The sequence below is a fragment of the Sinocyclocheilus grahami genome, unplaced genomic scaffold (genome assembly GCF_001515645.1).
Source record: "Sinocyclocheilus grahami isolate Dianchi unplaced genomic scaffold, SAMN03320097.WGS_v1.1 scaffold1551.1, whole genome shotgun sequence".
In the NCBI taxonomy this organism is placed as follows: Eukaryota; Metazoa; Chordata; class Actinopteri; order Cypriniformes; family Cyprinidae; genus Sinocyclocheilus; species Sinocyclocheilus grahami.
Window position 1 is genome coordinate 117,801 of NW_015506730.1, and position 18,873 is coordinate 136,673.

The following is an 18,873-nucleotide window of genomic DNA, read 5'->3' on the forward strand; positions in this document are numbered from 1 at the left end:
CGTTTTCATGTTAGTAGGTGAGTATTGAGAAAAAACTATTTAAAAGCATGCACACACAAATGTATCATATACATACTTGAGTATCTGCAGTTTATAGTTTGGATCCTGCAGTTTGTGTTTGAGCAGCTGGACTCCTGAGTGTCCTGGGTGATTGTAGCTCAGATCCAGCTCTCTCAGGTGTGAGGGGTTTGAACTCAGAGCTGAAGACAAATAACCACATCCTTCCTCTGTCACCATACAGCCAGACAATCTACAGAGAGATATACATGATGTTGCATTAGAATTACACGTTAACATTTCGGAAGCTTTTATATGTCAATCTCTCCATAGAATGTTGAAGTCACATGCAAAATAAGAATGAATAAGATTAGATCTAGCTTGGAGGCGTGAGAGAAGTGTTTTCTGTCAGGCCATAGCCATCTGGCTACTGTGAGCCTTCCGTTTCTTCCCGATCTTCACACTGAGGTGCAGAGATCATGGAGGAGACCTTCAACCAGTGCCATTCCGTCCATATAAGCTGCGAATGCTCCGCATACCCAGGCCATTTGAGAGAATACGTTCACAGGATAATTCATATAAACATGATTATAAGTTGATCCCTTGTCATTTGAAATGTAACTTAAAGCTTAAAGAGTTAGGAATAAGTACGTACAGTGATTTATTTGCCAAACGGCAGTCATTTTCTTTAAATCTACATCAGTTGTGGTTGCATCCAGGCGAGCGGATTCTCTGCAGCTTTCTCGCCTCCGCTCTGTTGCTATGAGTCGTCAGGATTGTAGCACGTTCTCACTGATTTGCTGGTCTGCGGCTGATTTAATGCACGAGGTAAGCTGTCCACCAAGCGCTCGCCCAAGAGGAAAAATGCACTGTTGCTGTCAGACCTCGATTGCCGAAAATCACATTATGTTTGATGCAAAACCAACTCGACTAAATCAAAAGAAAAAAAACACTGTGACTGTATATTTTAGTTTTCTCAAGTAAAGCAAATTTTCCACTGAAAACATATCTTCTTAAATTTTTGGTCATAGACAACATATGTTGAAGATATACGTTATTGTTAACGTTATAGCGGTACATTTAAAAAAAAAGTTTATAACATTTTTATATTAACAAACTTGTTCCCTTTGTTTTGCGTATGCTCGTGTCGCTTACAGTTAAAGTCCTTCTCTGATTTTATTATTGTTTGCAAGGTTGCAATGTTACTTTGCAATATTTTAAATATTTTTTGCATGGTCTGTTATTGGAGTAGTGTCACCCGGGTGGGAGTTTTAACTCCTATTCACTGGGAATAAAAAAATAATTTAGCAGATGCAGAGAGACAGAGCGGGGGAATCCACCCATCTCCCCACCCTCTGATAACGTAACTACGTGTAAACGTTATTTGGAGGTTGTTACTTGGAAAACCAGCTATATTTTTTCTTGCATTCGAATAATGGTTAAACTTGAAACGATAGAAGAAGGATTGGTGATTAATTTCATTTACAAATAAGGTAGGAAATGTGCATACTTTTAAATCGACAACTGTCACAGTGTTTCTTAGCTATTTGTCATCTGTGATCCCTTTTGAATGTCCTAAAAGCCGATGGGGGGGGGGTCTTATCACTCAGCATACCCGGTTAAAAAAGTCACCGCTCGCCACTGCCTTCAACCTGCATTCATCTAATTATTCTAATTATGTAAATTTAGAGGGTTTGCACCAGTGGGGATAGGTAAGGATTCCTCCCATTGAAGAGATGCTCGCAGGCTATCTCTCTCTGTGTGATTCTTTGAAGTTTCTGACCCTGACCCTTTCAAACCACTTTACGTTTGAACAACAGGGCATATGCGGCAACAGTTCAGGCCGGGGGTGCCTTACACACAATGGCAGATTTACAGGCATACCAGGCCAAACTACTTAAAGTTTTGAACTGCACCCTGAGGCGGTTACTGAAATCAAGATTATTGAAATCTCTCCAGGCTACCAAGCAAACAGACGCTGCCATGGTTCATTTTATAGCTGTGATGGTGTCCACGGGGAGACATCTGTGGCTGAACCTGGCAGACATCAAGGAGAAAGTGTTAGGAGTGAAATTATTTCCTCATGAATCCAAAACGTCAGGAACTCACACAAAACAGATTTGTTTTATTTTGGTAATATCAGTCACTCTAGCTGTGCCGTTTTGTTGCGGTCGCACAATTGGACGAGAAGCACAGTGGTGCCCCGGTGCAACACGTATCACACACTGAACGCGTCGCGTCAGCAAACGGGATGAGAAATTGCGATCTATAGCACAATGAATCACAGAATTTATTAGAGCCACAGAAAGACAAACGTTTTGCTAAAAAATGCACAATACACAATCTTCTAAACTAGGATTAAGTCATTATGTACATTAACAATAATTTGGGACAAATATAATGTAATTTAATGGAAAATGATGTGAGTGGCGCTGAGAATTCTGTTTTTAATTAGAAATATCACCTAAATTTAATGATGTCAGAAGCGCAAGTAAAAGACTGAATGCACATTAAACCTTCATCCAGACCGCTGGACTCCGCTTTTTGGGCCGGCAGGTGGATCCTTACAAAAGAGAAGAACTTTTTCCTCAATGTGCCAGTCTCATCATCCCAGCTTTTCGGCATGTCTGTGGAAATGCAACGTCTCTTTCAATCAAAGAAGTTGATGATGTAAAAGAACCCAGGTTATACTCGTAACCCGAGACAATTTTATTTAATAAATTGCTTTTTATTTCTTTGGTGAGTAATGACCATTTTTTATTACTATGTATAAAATAGCCCGCATCACATGTTGAAAAACATTATGTTTGAACAGCCTCTAATGAATCACATGAGAAATAGCTAGAATGGAAAATAATTTGCCCCTGTGAAAAAAAGAGTCCCACATTTGGGTGTGAATGCACCACTGTGTTCACAAACCTCAGTATCTGCAGCTGACAGTTCTGACTCAGAGAGTCAGTGCATCAGAGAGCAGCTTCACTCCTGAATCCTGCAGGTGACTGTTACTCAGATCCAGCTCTCTCAGGACAGAGTTTGAGGATTGTAGAGCTGATGACACAACTTCACAACACTGCGCAGTGAGATTACAGCCAGCAAGACTGAAACAGAGAAAAATAAAATTTTCAGTGAAAAAATATATATAAATCTGACTCTACTCTTATCTGACTTTTATATTCAAACTTCTAAATTTATATAAGTTAAATTATTGTGAACTTCATAAATAATAATTCAGAAGTCAGAAATAACTTTATTGCCAAGTATGTTTACACACACACAAGGAACGTGTCTTGGCAAAAGGAGCTTCCAGTGCAGAAGAAAGTACAGACATAGTGCAAATGTAGATGATAATGAAGATGTAGCTTTCAGAGAGGATTGCTACTTTGCATACATTTTTTCATTGTAACACTCACAGGGCTTTTCTGCAGTTGAGCACAGCTGGTATCAGTCTTCTTCTGCCCTCATCTGATGTGTTGTATTTCTTTAGGTCCAGCTCATCCAGCACCTCCTCTGACATCTGAAGCATGTAGGTGATTGATGAGCAGTGAGCAGCAGAGAGTTTCTTCTCTGAGTGTTTGTCTGATTTCACAAACTCCTGAATCTCTCTGGACAGAGTCTGATCTTTCACTTCCAGCAGACAGAGGAACAGATTGATGGATCTTTCAGTGGAGAGTCCATGTCCATCTCTGATCTTCTCTTTAATGTACTGTGTGGTTCTCCTGATGCTCTCTGAGCTGTTCTCTGTGTGTGTCAGTAGATCCTGTAAGAGTCTCTGATTGGACTCCAGTGAGACGACCAGCAGGAACCGCAGGAACAGATCCAGATGACCATTCTCACTCTCAAGGGCTTGATCTACTGCACCTTTAAGCAAATGTTTTACTGAAGCAAACTTCCTCAGTCCCTCCATAGTTTTATTCACATGAAAGTAAAACACATGGAAAGCAGTGAGAAACTCCTGAACGCTCAGATGAATGAAGCTGTAGACTTTCCTCTGATGAAGCACAAACTCCTCCTTAAAGATCTCAGTGCAAATCCCAGAATACACTGAGGCGTCAGTGAGGTCTATGCCGCTCTCAATCAGGTCCTCCTCATAGAACATCACATTGCCCTTCATCAGCTGTTTGAAAGCCACTTCAGCAAGTTTCACAATCACTTCTCTGTTGGACTGCAGGAGTTTCTCTGGATCTCTCTCTTCAGACTTCTGGTTCCTCATGTTGATCTGAATCAGCAGGAAGTGGATGTACATTTCAGTCAGAGTTTGAGGGATTTCTGCACTCAGATCTTCTTCCAGGAGCTTCTGAAGCACAGTGGATGAGATCCAGCAGAAGACGGGGATGTGGCACATGATGTGGAGGCTTCTTGCTCTTCTGATGTGTGAGATGATTCTGCTGGCTTGATGCTGCTCACTGATTCTCTTCCTGAAATATTCCTCCTTCTGAGGCTCATTGAATCCCTGAATTTCTGTCAGACGGTTGATGTATTTGGAGGGGATCTGATTGGCTGCTGCTGGTCTGGAGGTGATCCAGATGAGAGCAGAGGGAAGCAGCTCTCCTTTCATGAACTTTGACATCAACACAGCCACTGATGAAGTCTCAGTCACATCACAAACTTTCTGAGCGTCTGAAAACATCAGTGTGGTTCTGCTTTCATCCATTCTAAAAAGTTCTACACTTATAAATTTGATTGCATGATTAAAATTGATTCCTTACTGAGCGAAGCTGAACAATGAAGCTGAAGAGAGCTACTTGGGGAAATAAAGTATACATACAAGCATTAAGAGTAGTTGTGTGATCTCAACAAGCTACCGGAAGGAATTCAGGCATGTTACATTATTTGTTATGTGAGCACTTACACATTTGCGCAGTACAGAAATTATAAATTTATAATAAATCTATAACCTATAAATATAAATTATAAAGCCACATTTTGGCAAAGTTGTTTATTTTCCCTTAGTTTAACTTTCATCTGAGTAAGCTGCAAATCAAAAAAAAAATAGCACTCTGTTTGTGATACATTTTCCCACACTGGTTGTAAGAAAGGCTATGGTATTTCATTTGCATCAAGTCACCATTTAATTGCGTTCTTAAGTCGGATAATATGAACAAAAATGTCTACTTTCACTTTATTGCATGCTCTGTACTGTAGTGTCTGTGTCCTAATATCCCACAATTCCTTGTGCAGCTGATGTTATATTTTCATTCTATTGCCATCTAGTTTCAAGGAGCTAGATGTGACAGGAGTTGAAGCAGAAGTTTTGAGTGAGCCCACCTCCTACTTTAGCCCACCATATGAGGAGCTGGTTGAGGTGACGTACCAGCGCACCCCAGTGCTGTCATATGACTGCCATCACCAATAAGATTGGTGTGTTTTCAGATGTGCTTCAGACACCGTTGCACGCTGAAGGCATTCCCATAGAATCAACACCATGATGCTGCTGCTCGTTTTCTTCTCCAGGACCCAGGTTTCATACATAACCAGTTTCTCAGTTCTGGGGCCCGTTCTTTGTACCTCATTTAATACATCTGAAATTATTTGAAAGATTCCAGATCTAGTAATCGTGATAACTGATCTCTAGCTAATTTGGTTCTTCAAACGAATTTGCATATCTGATTAAAATAGCTGGATTAAGTTGTCTAAGATTACTGCGTGTTCTCGTGTTCCCCGTGAAGGCAGATGTATCGATACTCAAAACCACGATCAGCAATGCAGTGATTGGCTGGTGGCAAGACAGCAACCTAATGACATAATTTCATTAAAAAAGACACCTGATGAAAAGTTTGACAAATTTCTGGACCTTTATAAGGAAACAAAACTACATAAATGTTATAATAGATAAATGAAATGTGATCATTTTATTTTATTTATTTTATATTTTTTACATGATTCCCAATTATTTATATTCATGATTTCTAGTATTTGTACAGGCTTTACATTTTTAGTTTAATGTTGTAATTAGCAATTCATGTAATGTCCTGCACTCCATCAAGCCACTCCCATAATATCTGTCAGTCAGCACTCAAATTAATGCACGACTCAGATGAACTGTACAGCATGTGTGAAAGACTCTAATACAATTATAAAGTTATTATTTTATCACAAATAAATCTTTCAATGAGTAAAACTGGCTATGTCTATAGTATTATAGATTACACAACATTATAATATTATTTTCAAATTGATTTTTAAATGATTATTATTTTAAATTATTGTCCCTGGATTAGTAGGATACTCTTGTAATAGAGTAGCAGTGGCTGGGATAGATTTTCAATATCAGTTCTACTTAAAAAGATGCAATCTAATCCTGTTTAAGCTTACGGACCTGTTGATATGACAGCAACTTCGGAATGAGCTTCGAAGAACCAAAAAATCCAAGATCATGCCAAATCATCAACAATCAAATCCAGCTAACTGAGTTAGTGACGTACGAAGAACGGGCCCCTGGTCACCAAAGTTTACTGTCCTCCAGAGTTTAGTGCCAGTGCAGAAGGAAATGCACAGTTTGATCAGGGTTTGAGCAAAATGCAGCACTCTTTAGCAACACACAGCTGCTCAGAATTTGCCGTGTTAAATTCAGTTATAAAGACACAGAGACACAGATGAGCCATAAACCCCAAATCCAGCATAGAGGGGTTCAGTGAATGTGGTGTTGTATGTGTGTAAATGTGTTAGTGTGTGTGTGTCAGAGACGCTGTAGAAGGACAGAGTGCCGGCCGGCCAGTCCAGATACACTCCTACTCTATTAGAGGATGACGAAGGGGCTGATATGGTATCGCTTTCATTATTGTGACAGACATTGGTTCTGTTTTTAGAGTAGAAGAGACTCCAGGATTTGTCATTGTATCCAAACCAACAGTCACTCTCTCCTTTCCTGTTGATTCCCTTATACGTCACTGATATAACAACCTCCATTCCACTCCATTCAGCCTCCCAGTAACAGCGTCCAGTCATACTCTCTCCACACAGAACCTGCTCATGGGAATCAAATCTCTCTGGATGATCCGGATATGACTGCTTGTCTTTAACACGCGTTGCCTTTTTGTTTCCTTCAGACAGGATGAGTTTAGTGTTTGCTGTGTTTGGATCCAGTGTGAGATCACAGGCATCTGAACAAACACAAAAAAAAACATGATAAATGTTTTGCAATAGATTACAACACCTTTAATGTGTGTGGGAGAAAATGAGAGACCTACATTTTCTCAGTCCTGGTGTAAGTCTAAAATGGTTTCCATGGTCCAAACTAGAAAGGGACAAATACACACAAAACAAATGGTAAACTGATTGCTTGAAAAGGGCTTATGGAATGTATATGCACTCTCAAAGAGGATGTTAATTAATAACACATTTTTTGTGTTATGGCCATTTTAAGCAGAGGTGTAAAATCCAGGTTCAGAAAGTAAAAGTCCTCCCCAGTATTTTGTTCCAATCACCTGGATTTGCTAATTAGCACAGTTTTTCAGCCAGGAGATCAGAGATGGGACCAAGCCATTCCTTTCAAGTCACAAGCAAGTCTTCAAGTCATATCCCAAGTCCTCAAAGAGTTAAAGTTAATGAGATAATTCTGTGATTAATTAAGTGCTGATTGAGCATTAGTGATGAACACCTGCTGTTAACAATCAACATCACTGAAGAAAAGAGAAACACAAGATCTGACTTCAGCCACAGCCTTAGATGAAATCAACTGAAATAAAGACATTAAATCTCTCAAGATCTGATTAAACAAGTCCACAAACAGCATCACCAGCTTCACATTACTAACTGGATTGACTTTATTTTATGTCTGCATAATATCTTATTGAGAATTAACAGAGATTTAGACGTTGATTTTTTATTGGTCAAGAAAAGAAGAAAACACACGATGCCATCATAATTGTGGTCAAGGTTCGCTTTAGTTTGTCTCTTGACTCTTTTGATAATTTACAATAATTTGCTTCTAAGCAAATGCAATATTGCTTCACAGCAAACATTTGTGCATTGCTGAATCAAACTAGTGTTGGGTCGTTCTTGAACGATTCGTTAATTTTGAACAAATCTTTAATGTGACTCAGGAAGAACGAGTCATCTCGGGGAGTGATTCTTTCAGTCGCGCATGCGCAACATCCTATAGGTTCTGTACTGGAATTAGTCAAGTAGTTCACCTGTTTCGAGTCTTCCGAACTTCCCATCACTAAATCAAACCTTGAAGTAGCAGACAAGCTTATACTTTCTGCCTACAACTCATGATTAATGAACATCATGAAGTGCTCTCTCTTTGGTTTATTGACAGACATTCAGTTATTACTGAACTGAAAGAAAAAAAAAAAGTAATATTAAACAAATGCCACTGTAATGCTTAAATATTGAGAGAGGAAAAAAAAGTAAAAAAATAAAAATAAAAACTGTCTCAGCTCAGGCTTTTAGACATGAACACTTATCATATGATCCTCAACAGTGGTGACAATAATTATTCATGCTGCAGTGCATGATGGGAGTTTTTACTATGGTGTTACCCAGCATGCATTGCAGCATGAAACATTTTGTTGATTGTCACCATTGTTGAGATTCATATGCTGGTTCTTGATGTCTGTGTGTGTCTAAATGGTATCGGAGTGTCACGAGCATTATTTTTTAAATGCGTTACATAGATTTAAAATTCATTCACTGTAACTATTAGAGCAACACTGTTCTTGCATGCTGTAGTTTCACTGGGTTGATTATGCAAAACCTAAACAGTATAAATGAAAAAAGAAAAAAAAAGATTTTCTTGATGTAGGGTGTTGTGGGGATTCGTAAAAGACAATGGGTGTCGGGACACAAGATTCCATCGTTTCAGCTCGTGTAGTGTGTCATTGTGGATGACAACCGATTCCGTGTCTGCGATGCTTCACGACAGAAAGACTAGCATGTTTAATTTTTTTTCCATCGTCCACGACGAGTTCTGTCACATTGGTGACGTTGACCAATAGCAGCACAGAAGCTTTTTCATACACAGGTTTCAAACATAGTGAAACGAAGGAGAGATGATGGTGCTGCTAGGTGGAGTTATGAGATGGAGGAAAGGTTCGTGGAGCTGAGGCAACAGTACTCCTGCCTGTATGATGTGTCATTGAGGGACTACCACGACAGAACAAAGAAAGAACAAAGGAAGAAAAAAGCCGGCGTACTATAGCAGAAGCACTTTAGCAATGTTTACACTCTAGCTTTCGGAAGTCAGTCACAAGTTCCCCCTTCTCCATGACGCGCATGATTAAAGATTAATGAATGGTTGGGAAGCAACGTGTAGTGTGATATGTTGTGTAGTGTTGATATCTTGTCCACGACATGACTTTAAGAATCAAAATTGTGTAATGTTATAGAGTGACTATCGTCACCACCAAAAATATCATGTAGTCTGAACCCAACATAACACAGGCGTCAAGGGTCAAGAGCCCAACTAAAGCAAACACTGATCTTCATGATGGTGACATAATTTTAACCAATAAAACATCAACATCTGATCCTCTGTAATTCTCAATAACAGCAGCTGTTCATCACTAATGCACAATCATCATTTAATTAGTCACTTAATTATCTCATTAACTTTAACTCTTTGAGGACTTGGGATTTGACTTGAAGACTTGCTTGTGACTTGAAAGGAAAGAGCCCGTTGGGGCCCATTCTTCGTACGTTGCTAACTCAGTTAGCTGGATTTGATTGTTGACGATTTGGCATGATCTTGGCTTGTTTGGTTCTTCGAAGCTCAGTCCGTAAACTTAAACCTGCTCCGGAGCAGCTTATTTCATGTAAACAGGATTAGATTACTACATACTTGAGTATCTGCAGTTTATAGTTGGGATCCTCCAGTTTGTGTTTGAGCAGCTGGACTCCTGATGGTCCTGGGTGATTGTAGCTCAGATCCAGCTCTCTCAGATGTGAGGGGTTTGAACTCAGAGCTGAAGACAAATAACCACAGCCTTCCTCTGACACCATACAGCCTGATAACCTACAGACACACATCAACTGAGGGTCACTGTCCTGCAGAGTTTAGCTCCAACTGAATCAAACACACCTAAACCAGCTAATCAAAGTTTTCAGGATTACTATAAAGTTTCAGGTAGATGTGTTGGGGCAAGTTGGAGCAAAAATATGTTTTCAGGAGGCTGTGATGTCCACCCCAGTTCGTATAATCACACAAAACGGGTGTCATTAGTTTGTGCTCGATTAGTGCTGATTTGTGCCGTTGAAATGAACATCATATATATTTCCCCTTCTTAGAAAAAACAAACAGAATTCGAGGCAGTGACGTCACTCTCCACCCCATGTCATCCAAATTTCTTCGATTTGTGCCGTTAAAAGAAACCCTGTAACCATGATCTCTTCTTAAATACAATGAAAACTTCACTCTCCACCCCATTGTTTTTTTTTTATTGTTCGAGCTGCCTTACAATTGTTAATTTAGTCAACTCAAATATTCACGTTTCACTAACTTCATATTTCAATTTGACTAAGCTTAAATTTCAAGGCAGCATTAATTTGTAAAAGGTTTTTTTTTTTTTACAGTGAGTCTAAATTGTTCTAATCCAATTGTGCTCGACTTTTGCCATTAGAATATTGAACACCGACTATTTATCCCCCGTAAAAAAAAATAAAATCAATAAAAATATATGCTAAATCATGGCGCTCTCCTTGCCAAATTGCCCTGAAACGGTTCCGTTCGTCTGTGCTAATTTTGCGCCGTTAAAATGAACATTCCATTTATTTCTCCTCCGTAAGACTTTACAAATATCTGGACGAAAAGTGATGTCAAGCAAGCCGCTCGTCCAAATTCCTGTCTTCTATTGTTTGCAAATCTGCTGGTATGTTACAATGTTCTTCTAAGTTTTATTGCCAGTGATTTCATCAAGCTGCAAATCCAAAATTTTCTGTGTGCATTACAGTGTTTGAAAATTTCACTGCAGATTGCAACTTATCACATGTCCGTGTTCTCGTTTGTGGCTAATCTCATTTGTTAATCAAAAATTTCAACAAGACTAAATTAACTGGTTTATTCAAGTAACAAATATCACTGAATCAACCTAAATGCAACCATTTATGCCAAGGTATACCAACAAAACTATTTTATGTCAAGTTTACTTTGTACATTATCATTTCTATATAGCCTAATTCAAAGCAAGTAGCCTGATTTTACCACATGGACAATAACTATTTGCTCACGTAATACTGTGTATAATTATTAAAAGTTTTTTTTATGTGTATTGCATTATGCATATTGCAGATGATGAAATATTCAAAGCATGGACATTATCATTGCTCAGCAGCATTTTATCTTTGAGGAATGCGTGAAGTATAAAGACAGCCAAGGTGTGTTTGTTTAAAATATCTCTTAATGAAATGTAAGTCTACTTTGACTTGCAAATCATAACTTAATGTGTTAAAAATGGCATAACGCACACTCATGTGAATTTTTTGATTGCAAAATTTTATTGTTAACATAAATAAATGAACATTTTGTAACAAAAAATAAATACAATTAATTTTATTAATTCGTATGTTCATTCAAATTCATTGAAAAAAGTAGCCTAATCCTACAATGATAATATAAGCAAGAATTTAGTTGAATCAAATTGACTGTGAAAGTCGTTTCAACTTATTAAACTGACTTAAAAAATCATTTGATGCTGTTGCGAAAGTAGGGGTGTAACGATTCATCGATATGGATCGATACATCGACACGATGTCTGACGTTACGATACATCGATGCCACGCGTAAAATATAGATATCTGTAGTATAAATAGGCACCTTTATTTTGGCACTGTCCACATTTTCACATAACGATATAAGGACTGCCCGAAGGCACAAGGTGAGCATAAAAGACGCTCAGGATTGTTTGCGGAACAGTCGAGTGCTGTGTGAGAAGTGGATGGATGAATAAATACAGAAAAATGTACATCAAAATGTGCATTTTGTCGAATATCCTAGTAAACACAGTGGGTTAGGCGTATGTCTTAACATAAACAGTTGAGAAAGAAAAGGCATGTGTATCAGTATATTAAATCTGTGCTTCGTTCTTAAAGTGAAAGCAAACTAATAATAACTGCTGTCAAAAAAATACAAGTGCTCACTGCACCTGACTAAACTTTGGTAACATCAAAAATGATTAATCTATATTTAATTTATACAGTGAAGACTGTGCAGTTATTTTACATTTGATTATTACATGGTCTTTTATTTGTGTGTGCTCACAACAAAACATTGTGCTTTAAAATAAAGTAAGCAAACAGGATGCGCTTTCTGCCGTCTTAGTCTTGAACAGGAGCACTTCACAATGATGAACCGAAACTCAGTGAATATCCTATTTACTTCACAAACATGATATATCTATATAAAGCTTTCAATTACTTCATTACTTCAATAAAACTCTTCAATTAATTCAAAACAAACTCTTTCATTATGTAATCCATAAAGATGCATTTCTCTCTAAAGGCACGTCCAGTGAGGAGATGGCGAGTCAGGATCGACTTGTGACACTGACTCAGAAAACACTAGTTTATTAATAAATATTTCAAATATCTGCTCACTATTTCCCCCTGACACAATCATGGTAGTTTTTTTTTTCTGCCGTCTTAGTCTTGAACAGGAGCACTTCACAATGATGAACCGAAACTCAGTGAATATCCTATTTACTTCACAAACATGATATATCTATATAAAGCTTTCAATTACTTCATTACTTCAATAAAACTCTTCAATTAATTCAAAACAAACTCTTTCATTATGTAATCCATAAAGATGCATTTCTCTCTAAAGGCACGTCCAGTGAGGAGATGGCGAGTCAGGATCGACTTGTGACACTGACTCAGAAAACACTAGTTTATTAATAAATATTTCAAATATCTGCTCACTATTTCCCCCTGACACAATCATGGTAGTTTTTTTTGTTTTGTTTTTTTTTTTACTTATTTGAAATCTCTGGTAGGGGCAGAGAGAATTCTTAATCAAAAGTGTACAAAACACAAATATCTTGGTGATTTAAACTAGTTGAAATCCAGAAGAAACTGCGCTGACATTCTCAACAACACTAAATCAGAAATAACTAAATGCCATAAAGCCATTCTAGATAACATTAGAAACCTTATTGTTATTTTTTGCCATGTGTGGTTTTACCTGTGGTTATCATGATCTAAATGTATGATACTATGGAAGACCAAAGGTTAATTTTAATAAGATTATAGTTCTACCCCATTAGAATATTCAAATTTTACCCTTTAAAAACAAGGCTGTTAAATTTTTTTACAGATGTAACCGTTTGTGTTAATGAAAATAAATTTACATCTGCATCTCAACTACTCAAGCTACTTTCCAAGAGACAAAACATGTAAAATTATTAATATTAAATAAAGTAAATCACGTGCAGGTGCCACTGGTCTCAAATATTAGTCTGGAGCCCTATATATCATCCGGCCCCCAAGTGTGTCCACAACATCGAATCTGGCCCCCTTTAAAACAAGTTTGGGCACCCCTGAGTTAGACCATCTGCAGATACACATCAACAGCCCAGCTAACAGGGAACGTTCTCAGAACTTTGGCTAACGTTCTATCAAGGTTATCTCAAGGTTATAAACAAACATTCCTCCAGTAATGTTAACAGAATGTTTGTTCAAAGTTATCTGGTCTTAACTGGTTAGACAAACATGTTATTTACACACATTGTTTGTAGAAGGTTTTTAAATGTTCTCATAATAATGGGAGAAAACATTCTTAGAACAACATTGAACATCTTTCTCAGCTAACAGGGGACATTCTCAAGAGGTTGACACAACAACGTACTTATACATTGTTTCTAGAACTGTTTTCTGGAACATTTTAGTAGATGTCCATCTAAAGTTTTTTTTGTTTTTTTTTAATGTTACTACTTGGTTGTTTGATTATTAACCTTAATCATCTGAAGTTTGTTGTCCTTCTAATGTTTAAAGGACACTTCAAGAATGTTGTTCTAAGAACATTTTTCCCTAAAATATGAGAACATAGCAATTCTATCAACATCATACGAATGATCAGTTAACATTACTTTAAAAATGATTCATCCTAACATTTACATAATCGTATGTGTCCACACTACAGTGTTCAAATAACACTAAAGCAGTGTTGGATTGAATTCGATAATTAAGTGATGACTGACCATTAGTGATCACACCTAATGTTAACAAGCAGAATCACTGAAGAGACGAACAGAAACACAACTACAACTGACTTCCAGTCTCAGTCCTAGATTAAATCAGCTGAAATAAAACACATTACATTACCAGCTTCACTTATTACTAACCAGTTTGACTTTATTTCTGTCATATGTCTAAAAAGGTTTTTATTGAGAACAGAGGTTTAGATGCTGAATTTGTTTCCATTTGTTTCCAAGTCACCATTAAGGCGATCAGTGTTTAGTTGAGCTCTTAACCCTTGACTTTCTAACATTAGTTTTGCTTTGGTTGCTGCAAGTCTATGTTTGAAAAAAAGACACATTTGTTACAGCAAAAGAGCCAAAAGAAAATGTGTTCAGGTGGTGTTGGCTAGTTGTTAATAATGACTTAGTTGTCATGTAGTGGCATGATTTGTTAATCACATCCAGAGTTTAAATCTGAGAATATATGTGACGCAAAAGTAGTTTAATATTGTTGATGAAAGTTATGTTTTAATCTGGCAGTTTGATTGATTGTAAAAACAATTTTGAACAACTGTATGATTGAGATGCAAATATTCATCAAGAAGCAGCATATGAATCTCAACAATGGTGACAATAAACAAAAATCCTCGTGCTGCAATGCATTCTGGGTGCACCAATCAAAACTCATTCATGGCTTCCAGAATGCATTGCAACATGAATAAATTATGCACCTGAATTGTCTTAGTATTTTCTTTTATTCTTACTAATTGCTTTCATTTTTTGCTATTTTTGTTGTGACTTTTTAGTAGCTTGTTTTCTGATGTTCAAAGATCTGTTTATCTGAATATTTTGCTGACTGTCACCAATGTTGAGATTCATATGCTGACTCTTCATGTCTATGTGTGCCGTAATAGAAAACATTTTGGGCACAACATATTTACAAAATTGTTCACGTTGTCAAAAACTCAATCTGAAGAAATAAAGAGCTATTATAGTCAGCAATGTCAAATGTAACAATCAGTGAACCAAGCCATGATGATTTTTGTCAGCATTAAACAGCCAACATCTCCTGATTCTCCTGGTTTTCTTTGCTATAACAATGTGCTTTGTAAACACAGAATTGCAGCAGTCAGAGAATAACTAACGTTAGAAAGGCAAGGAACGAGAGCCCAACTCAAGCAAACACTATTCACCAAAATGGCAACCTTCAAATGAAATAAAACTATGAACATAAACCTCTGTTAATTCTCAATAGGAACTTTTGCATGACATAAATAAAGTCACAGCGGTTAGTAATAAGTAAAGCTGGTGATGCTGTTTGTGGAGTTGTTTAATCCTCCTCTGCTGAGATCTTCAGAGATTTAATGTTTTATTTCAGTTGTTTTCATCTAAGGCTGTGACTGGAAGTCAGTTGTAATTGCTGTGTTTTAGATGATCTCTATTTTTATATAGACATGCAGACATACAGTAGTGTTCATTTAGCACTGAGGATTTTTATGTGTAGATGCTGAGATGTTCATAAAACTTCAGTTGAAAGAACATTTCAGAACATCATACTAATCTTTAAATGATGTTCTATTAAAGTTAAGGAAACTTGGCAATTTTATGTTCTTGGAAACTTACAAATCAATGTTCCTAGATTGCGGAGTAATTCATGAAAATTAAGATGAAAGAACGTTTCAGGAACATCACACTAACCTTAAAAAACGTTCCACTGACATTCAGAAAACTGGACATATAGAACGTTCCCATAACCAAAAATATGTTCTAAAAACTTTCTTAGAACTTAAAGGTCCCATTGTCAGGGAGAGTCCAGCCTCGTCAGGCCCAATCATCTCACACACCCGTTCACAATCACCGGAGTACTCATCAGCACCAGCTTAAATGCACAGTCACTGCAGTCACACTTCGTCTGGTCTTGAGTTCACTACGCTACTCCTTACCTGACTCACTGAACCCGGACTCCATCCTGATACCTTCCTGTCTCTGTGCCACCCTCTTCAGCCCGATACACAAAGGAACCCGTCATCACGTGAGCCCGATCCCTTCCATTCCATAGACTGTTGCTCTAACCCGTTTGCTCTCCATCTCTCTCTCTCTCTCCCAGCACCTGTTCAATAAAGCGCTCTGTTTACTTTACCTCTCCGTCCCTGGTCACCTTCTGTACTGTGACACCCATATTGTCAAAACTGAAATTTCCTTGCTTTTTTCACGATTACTGAGGTCTAGGGACTATTTAACTACCATATAAGTTTAAAAAAAAGCCTGCTTAAAGTTCTAGCTATTTCTCATGAACCGTTGTGACTGCTGTAAAAAGATGACGTCAGAACTACACAGTCACCGCCTTCAGTCACCACCCCGAGCACCGCCCACCGTCCCACTCTCCTTTTGCCAAACCCCCAGACAACATCATGTCCATGCTTTTGCTGAGCAAGGACAACACGGAAACATGTCGAAAAGGTTAACTTTAACCATGAAACCAGATCGGCCGACCTGTAAGGTTACACTCTCACTCAAAGGATGGACGATCTGACAGGATTGTTACTATGAGGTGATCACATCCCTTCGTTTTGCTGCCTCCAGCTAGCGCTGTGACGTCGCTGACCCTAGTTACCTGTGGTTGGCCTGGCCGTGCATCACTCAGAAAACAACAGGCCAATCAGAAGAGAGGCTCATGAATATTAATTAGACAGACCAAAATCGACCTGTTCTCAGCAGAGCTCCTGAGAGAGGAGCTGTAAAAATATATTGAGATGGTTTTTGGTACTTATACCACAAATATATATTCTTAAGGGCATCAAAACCTAAAATAAAACTCCAGAAAGGTGTACAATATGGGACCTTTAAAATTGTTAGCTGGGAGACAGATCATCTACGGGATTCACAGACAGGTGCAGATATTTAGCATGCTAAAGATCCTGTTCAGACACACGTCAATATTATGACTGTAAATTATCTCTTATATGTTCTTAATACCTCAGTATCTGCAGCTGACAGTTTGGATTCTTCAGTGCATCAGAGAGCAGCTTCACTCCTGAATCCTGCAGGTCATTGTTACTCAGATCCAGCTCTCTCAGGAAAGAGTTTGGGGCTTGTAGAGCTGCTAACACAACTTCAAATGACTGACCAGTCAGATTACAGCCAGTAAGACTGAAAGACAGTAAAACACATGAGAATCAAATTCATAACCTCATACTACAACTAGCATTTCAATTTAGTTCATTTCAGTCTAGTATAAAGTGTTATTAAATTCCTAAAATAAGCTAAATATACTTAAGATTAGTTAGCACGACAACAGGAACTTTAATTCCAGAAGTGATTCTGCACTGTAAGACATGATTAAACACTCACAGAGCTTTTCTGCAGTTGAGCACAGCTGGTATCAGTCTTCTTCTCCCCTTATCTGATGTGTTGTATTTCTTTGGGTCCATCTCATCCAGCGGCTCCTCTGACATCTGAAGCATGTAGGCGATTGATGAGCAGTGAGCAGGAGAGAGTTTCTTCTCTGAGTGTTTGTCTGATTTCACAAACTCTTGAATCTCTCTGAACAGAGTCTGATCTTTCACTTCCAGCAGACAGAGGAACAGATTGATGGATCTTTCAGTGGAGAGTCCATGTCCATCTCTGATCTTCTCTTTAATGTACTGTGTGGTTCTCCTGATGCTCTCTGAGCTGTTCTCTGTGTGTGTCAGTAGATCCTGTAAGAGTCTCTGATTGGACTCCAGTGAGACGCCCAGCAGGAACCGCAGGAACAGATCCAGATGGCCATCTCTGCTCTGAAGTGATTCATCTACTACACCTTTAAGCAAATATTGTACTGAAGCTAAATTCTTAAATTCCTCCATAGTTTTATTCACATGAAAGTAAAAAACATAGAAAGCAGCAAGAAACTCCTGAATGCTCAGATGAATGAAGCTGTAGACTTTCCTCTGATGAATCACAGATTCCTGCTTAAAGATCTCAGTGCAAATCCCAGAATACACTGAGGCATCAGTGACGTCTATGCCGCTCTCAATCAGGTCCTCCTCATAGAACATCACATTTCCCTTCATCAGCTGTTTGAAAGCCACTTCAGCAAGTTTCACAATCCCTTCTCTGTTGGACTGCAGGAGTTTCTCTGGATCTCTCTCTTCAGACTTCTGGTTCCTCATGTTGATCTGAATCAGCAGGAAGTGGATGTACATTTCAGTCAGAGTTTGAGGCATTTCTGCACTCAGATCTTCTTCCAGGAGCTTCTGAAGCACAGTGGATGAGATCCAGCAGAAGACGGGGATGTGGCACATGATGTGGAGGCTTCTTGCTCTTCTGATGTGTGAGATGATTCTGCTGGCTTGATGCTGCTCACTGATTCTCTTCCGGAAATATTCCTCCTTCTGAGGCTCAGTGAACCCCTGAATTTCTGTCAGACGGTGGATGTATTTGGAGGGAATCTGATTGGCTGCTGCTGGTCTGGAGGTGATCCAGATGAGAGCAGAGGGAAGCAGCTCTCCTTTCATGAGGTTTGACATCAACACAGCCACTGATGAAGTCTCAGTCACATATACTTTCATTGGAGCACCTAACCCCACCCCTACCCTAAACTTACCCACTTCTGAACAATATAAAACACGAAGCAGGCAAATAAAAGTACAGACACAGGTATTTATTGCAACAACCTACTATAAAAATCAATATAAAAGCATTACAAACAAGTAGTGTTGCATTCCAAGTCTTCTGAAGCCATACGATATCTTTATGCGAAGAAAAGGGTAAAAAATAAGATTTA

The 18,873-nt window shown here is 38.3% G+C and overlaps 2 protein-coding genes across 2 annotated transcripts; both read right to left on the minus strand.

Moving 5' to 3' along the window:
* Positions 1–222: 222 nt before the first annotated feature.
* On the minus strand, positions 223–4,695 carry LOC107571134 (protein NLRC3-like). The gene is made up of 3 exons (XM_016257418.1): positions 3,408–4,695; positions 2,917–3,095; positions 223–250 (listed from the first exon to the last, which is right to left on the minus strand). The coding sequence occupies exons 1-2, from the start codon at positions 4,646–4,648 to the stop codon at positions 2,945–2,947; spliced, it is 1,392 nt and encodes a 463-aa protein (XP_016112904.1). The 5' UTR covers positions 4,649–4,695; the 3' UTR covers positions 223–250; positions 2,917–2,944.
* Positions 4,696–6,376: 1,681 nt separating this feature from the next.
* On the minus strand, positions 6,377–18,642 carry LOC107571133 (protein NLRC3-like). Its single transcript, XM_016257417.1, has 5 exons — positions 17,460–18,642; positions 17,085–17,258; positions 9,779–9,952; positions 7,185–7,231; positions 6,377–7,097 (listed from the first exon to the last, which is right to left on the minus strand). The coding sequence occupies exons 1-5, from the start codon at positions 18,614–18,616 to the stop codon at positions 6,565–6,567; spliced, it is 2,085 nt and encodes a 694-aa protein (XP_016112903.1). The 5' UTR covers positions 18,617–18,642; the 3' UTR covers positions 6,377–6,564.
* Between the last annotated feature and the right edge of the window lie 231 nt (positions 18,643–18,873).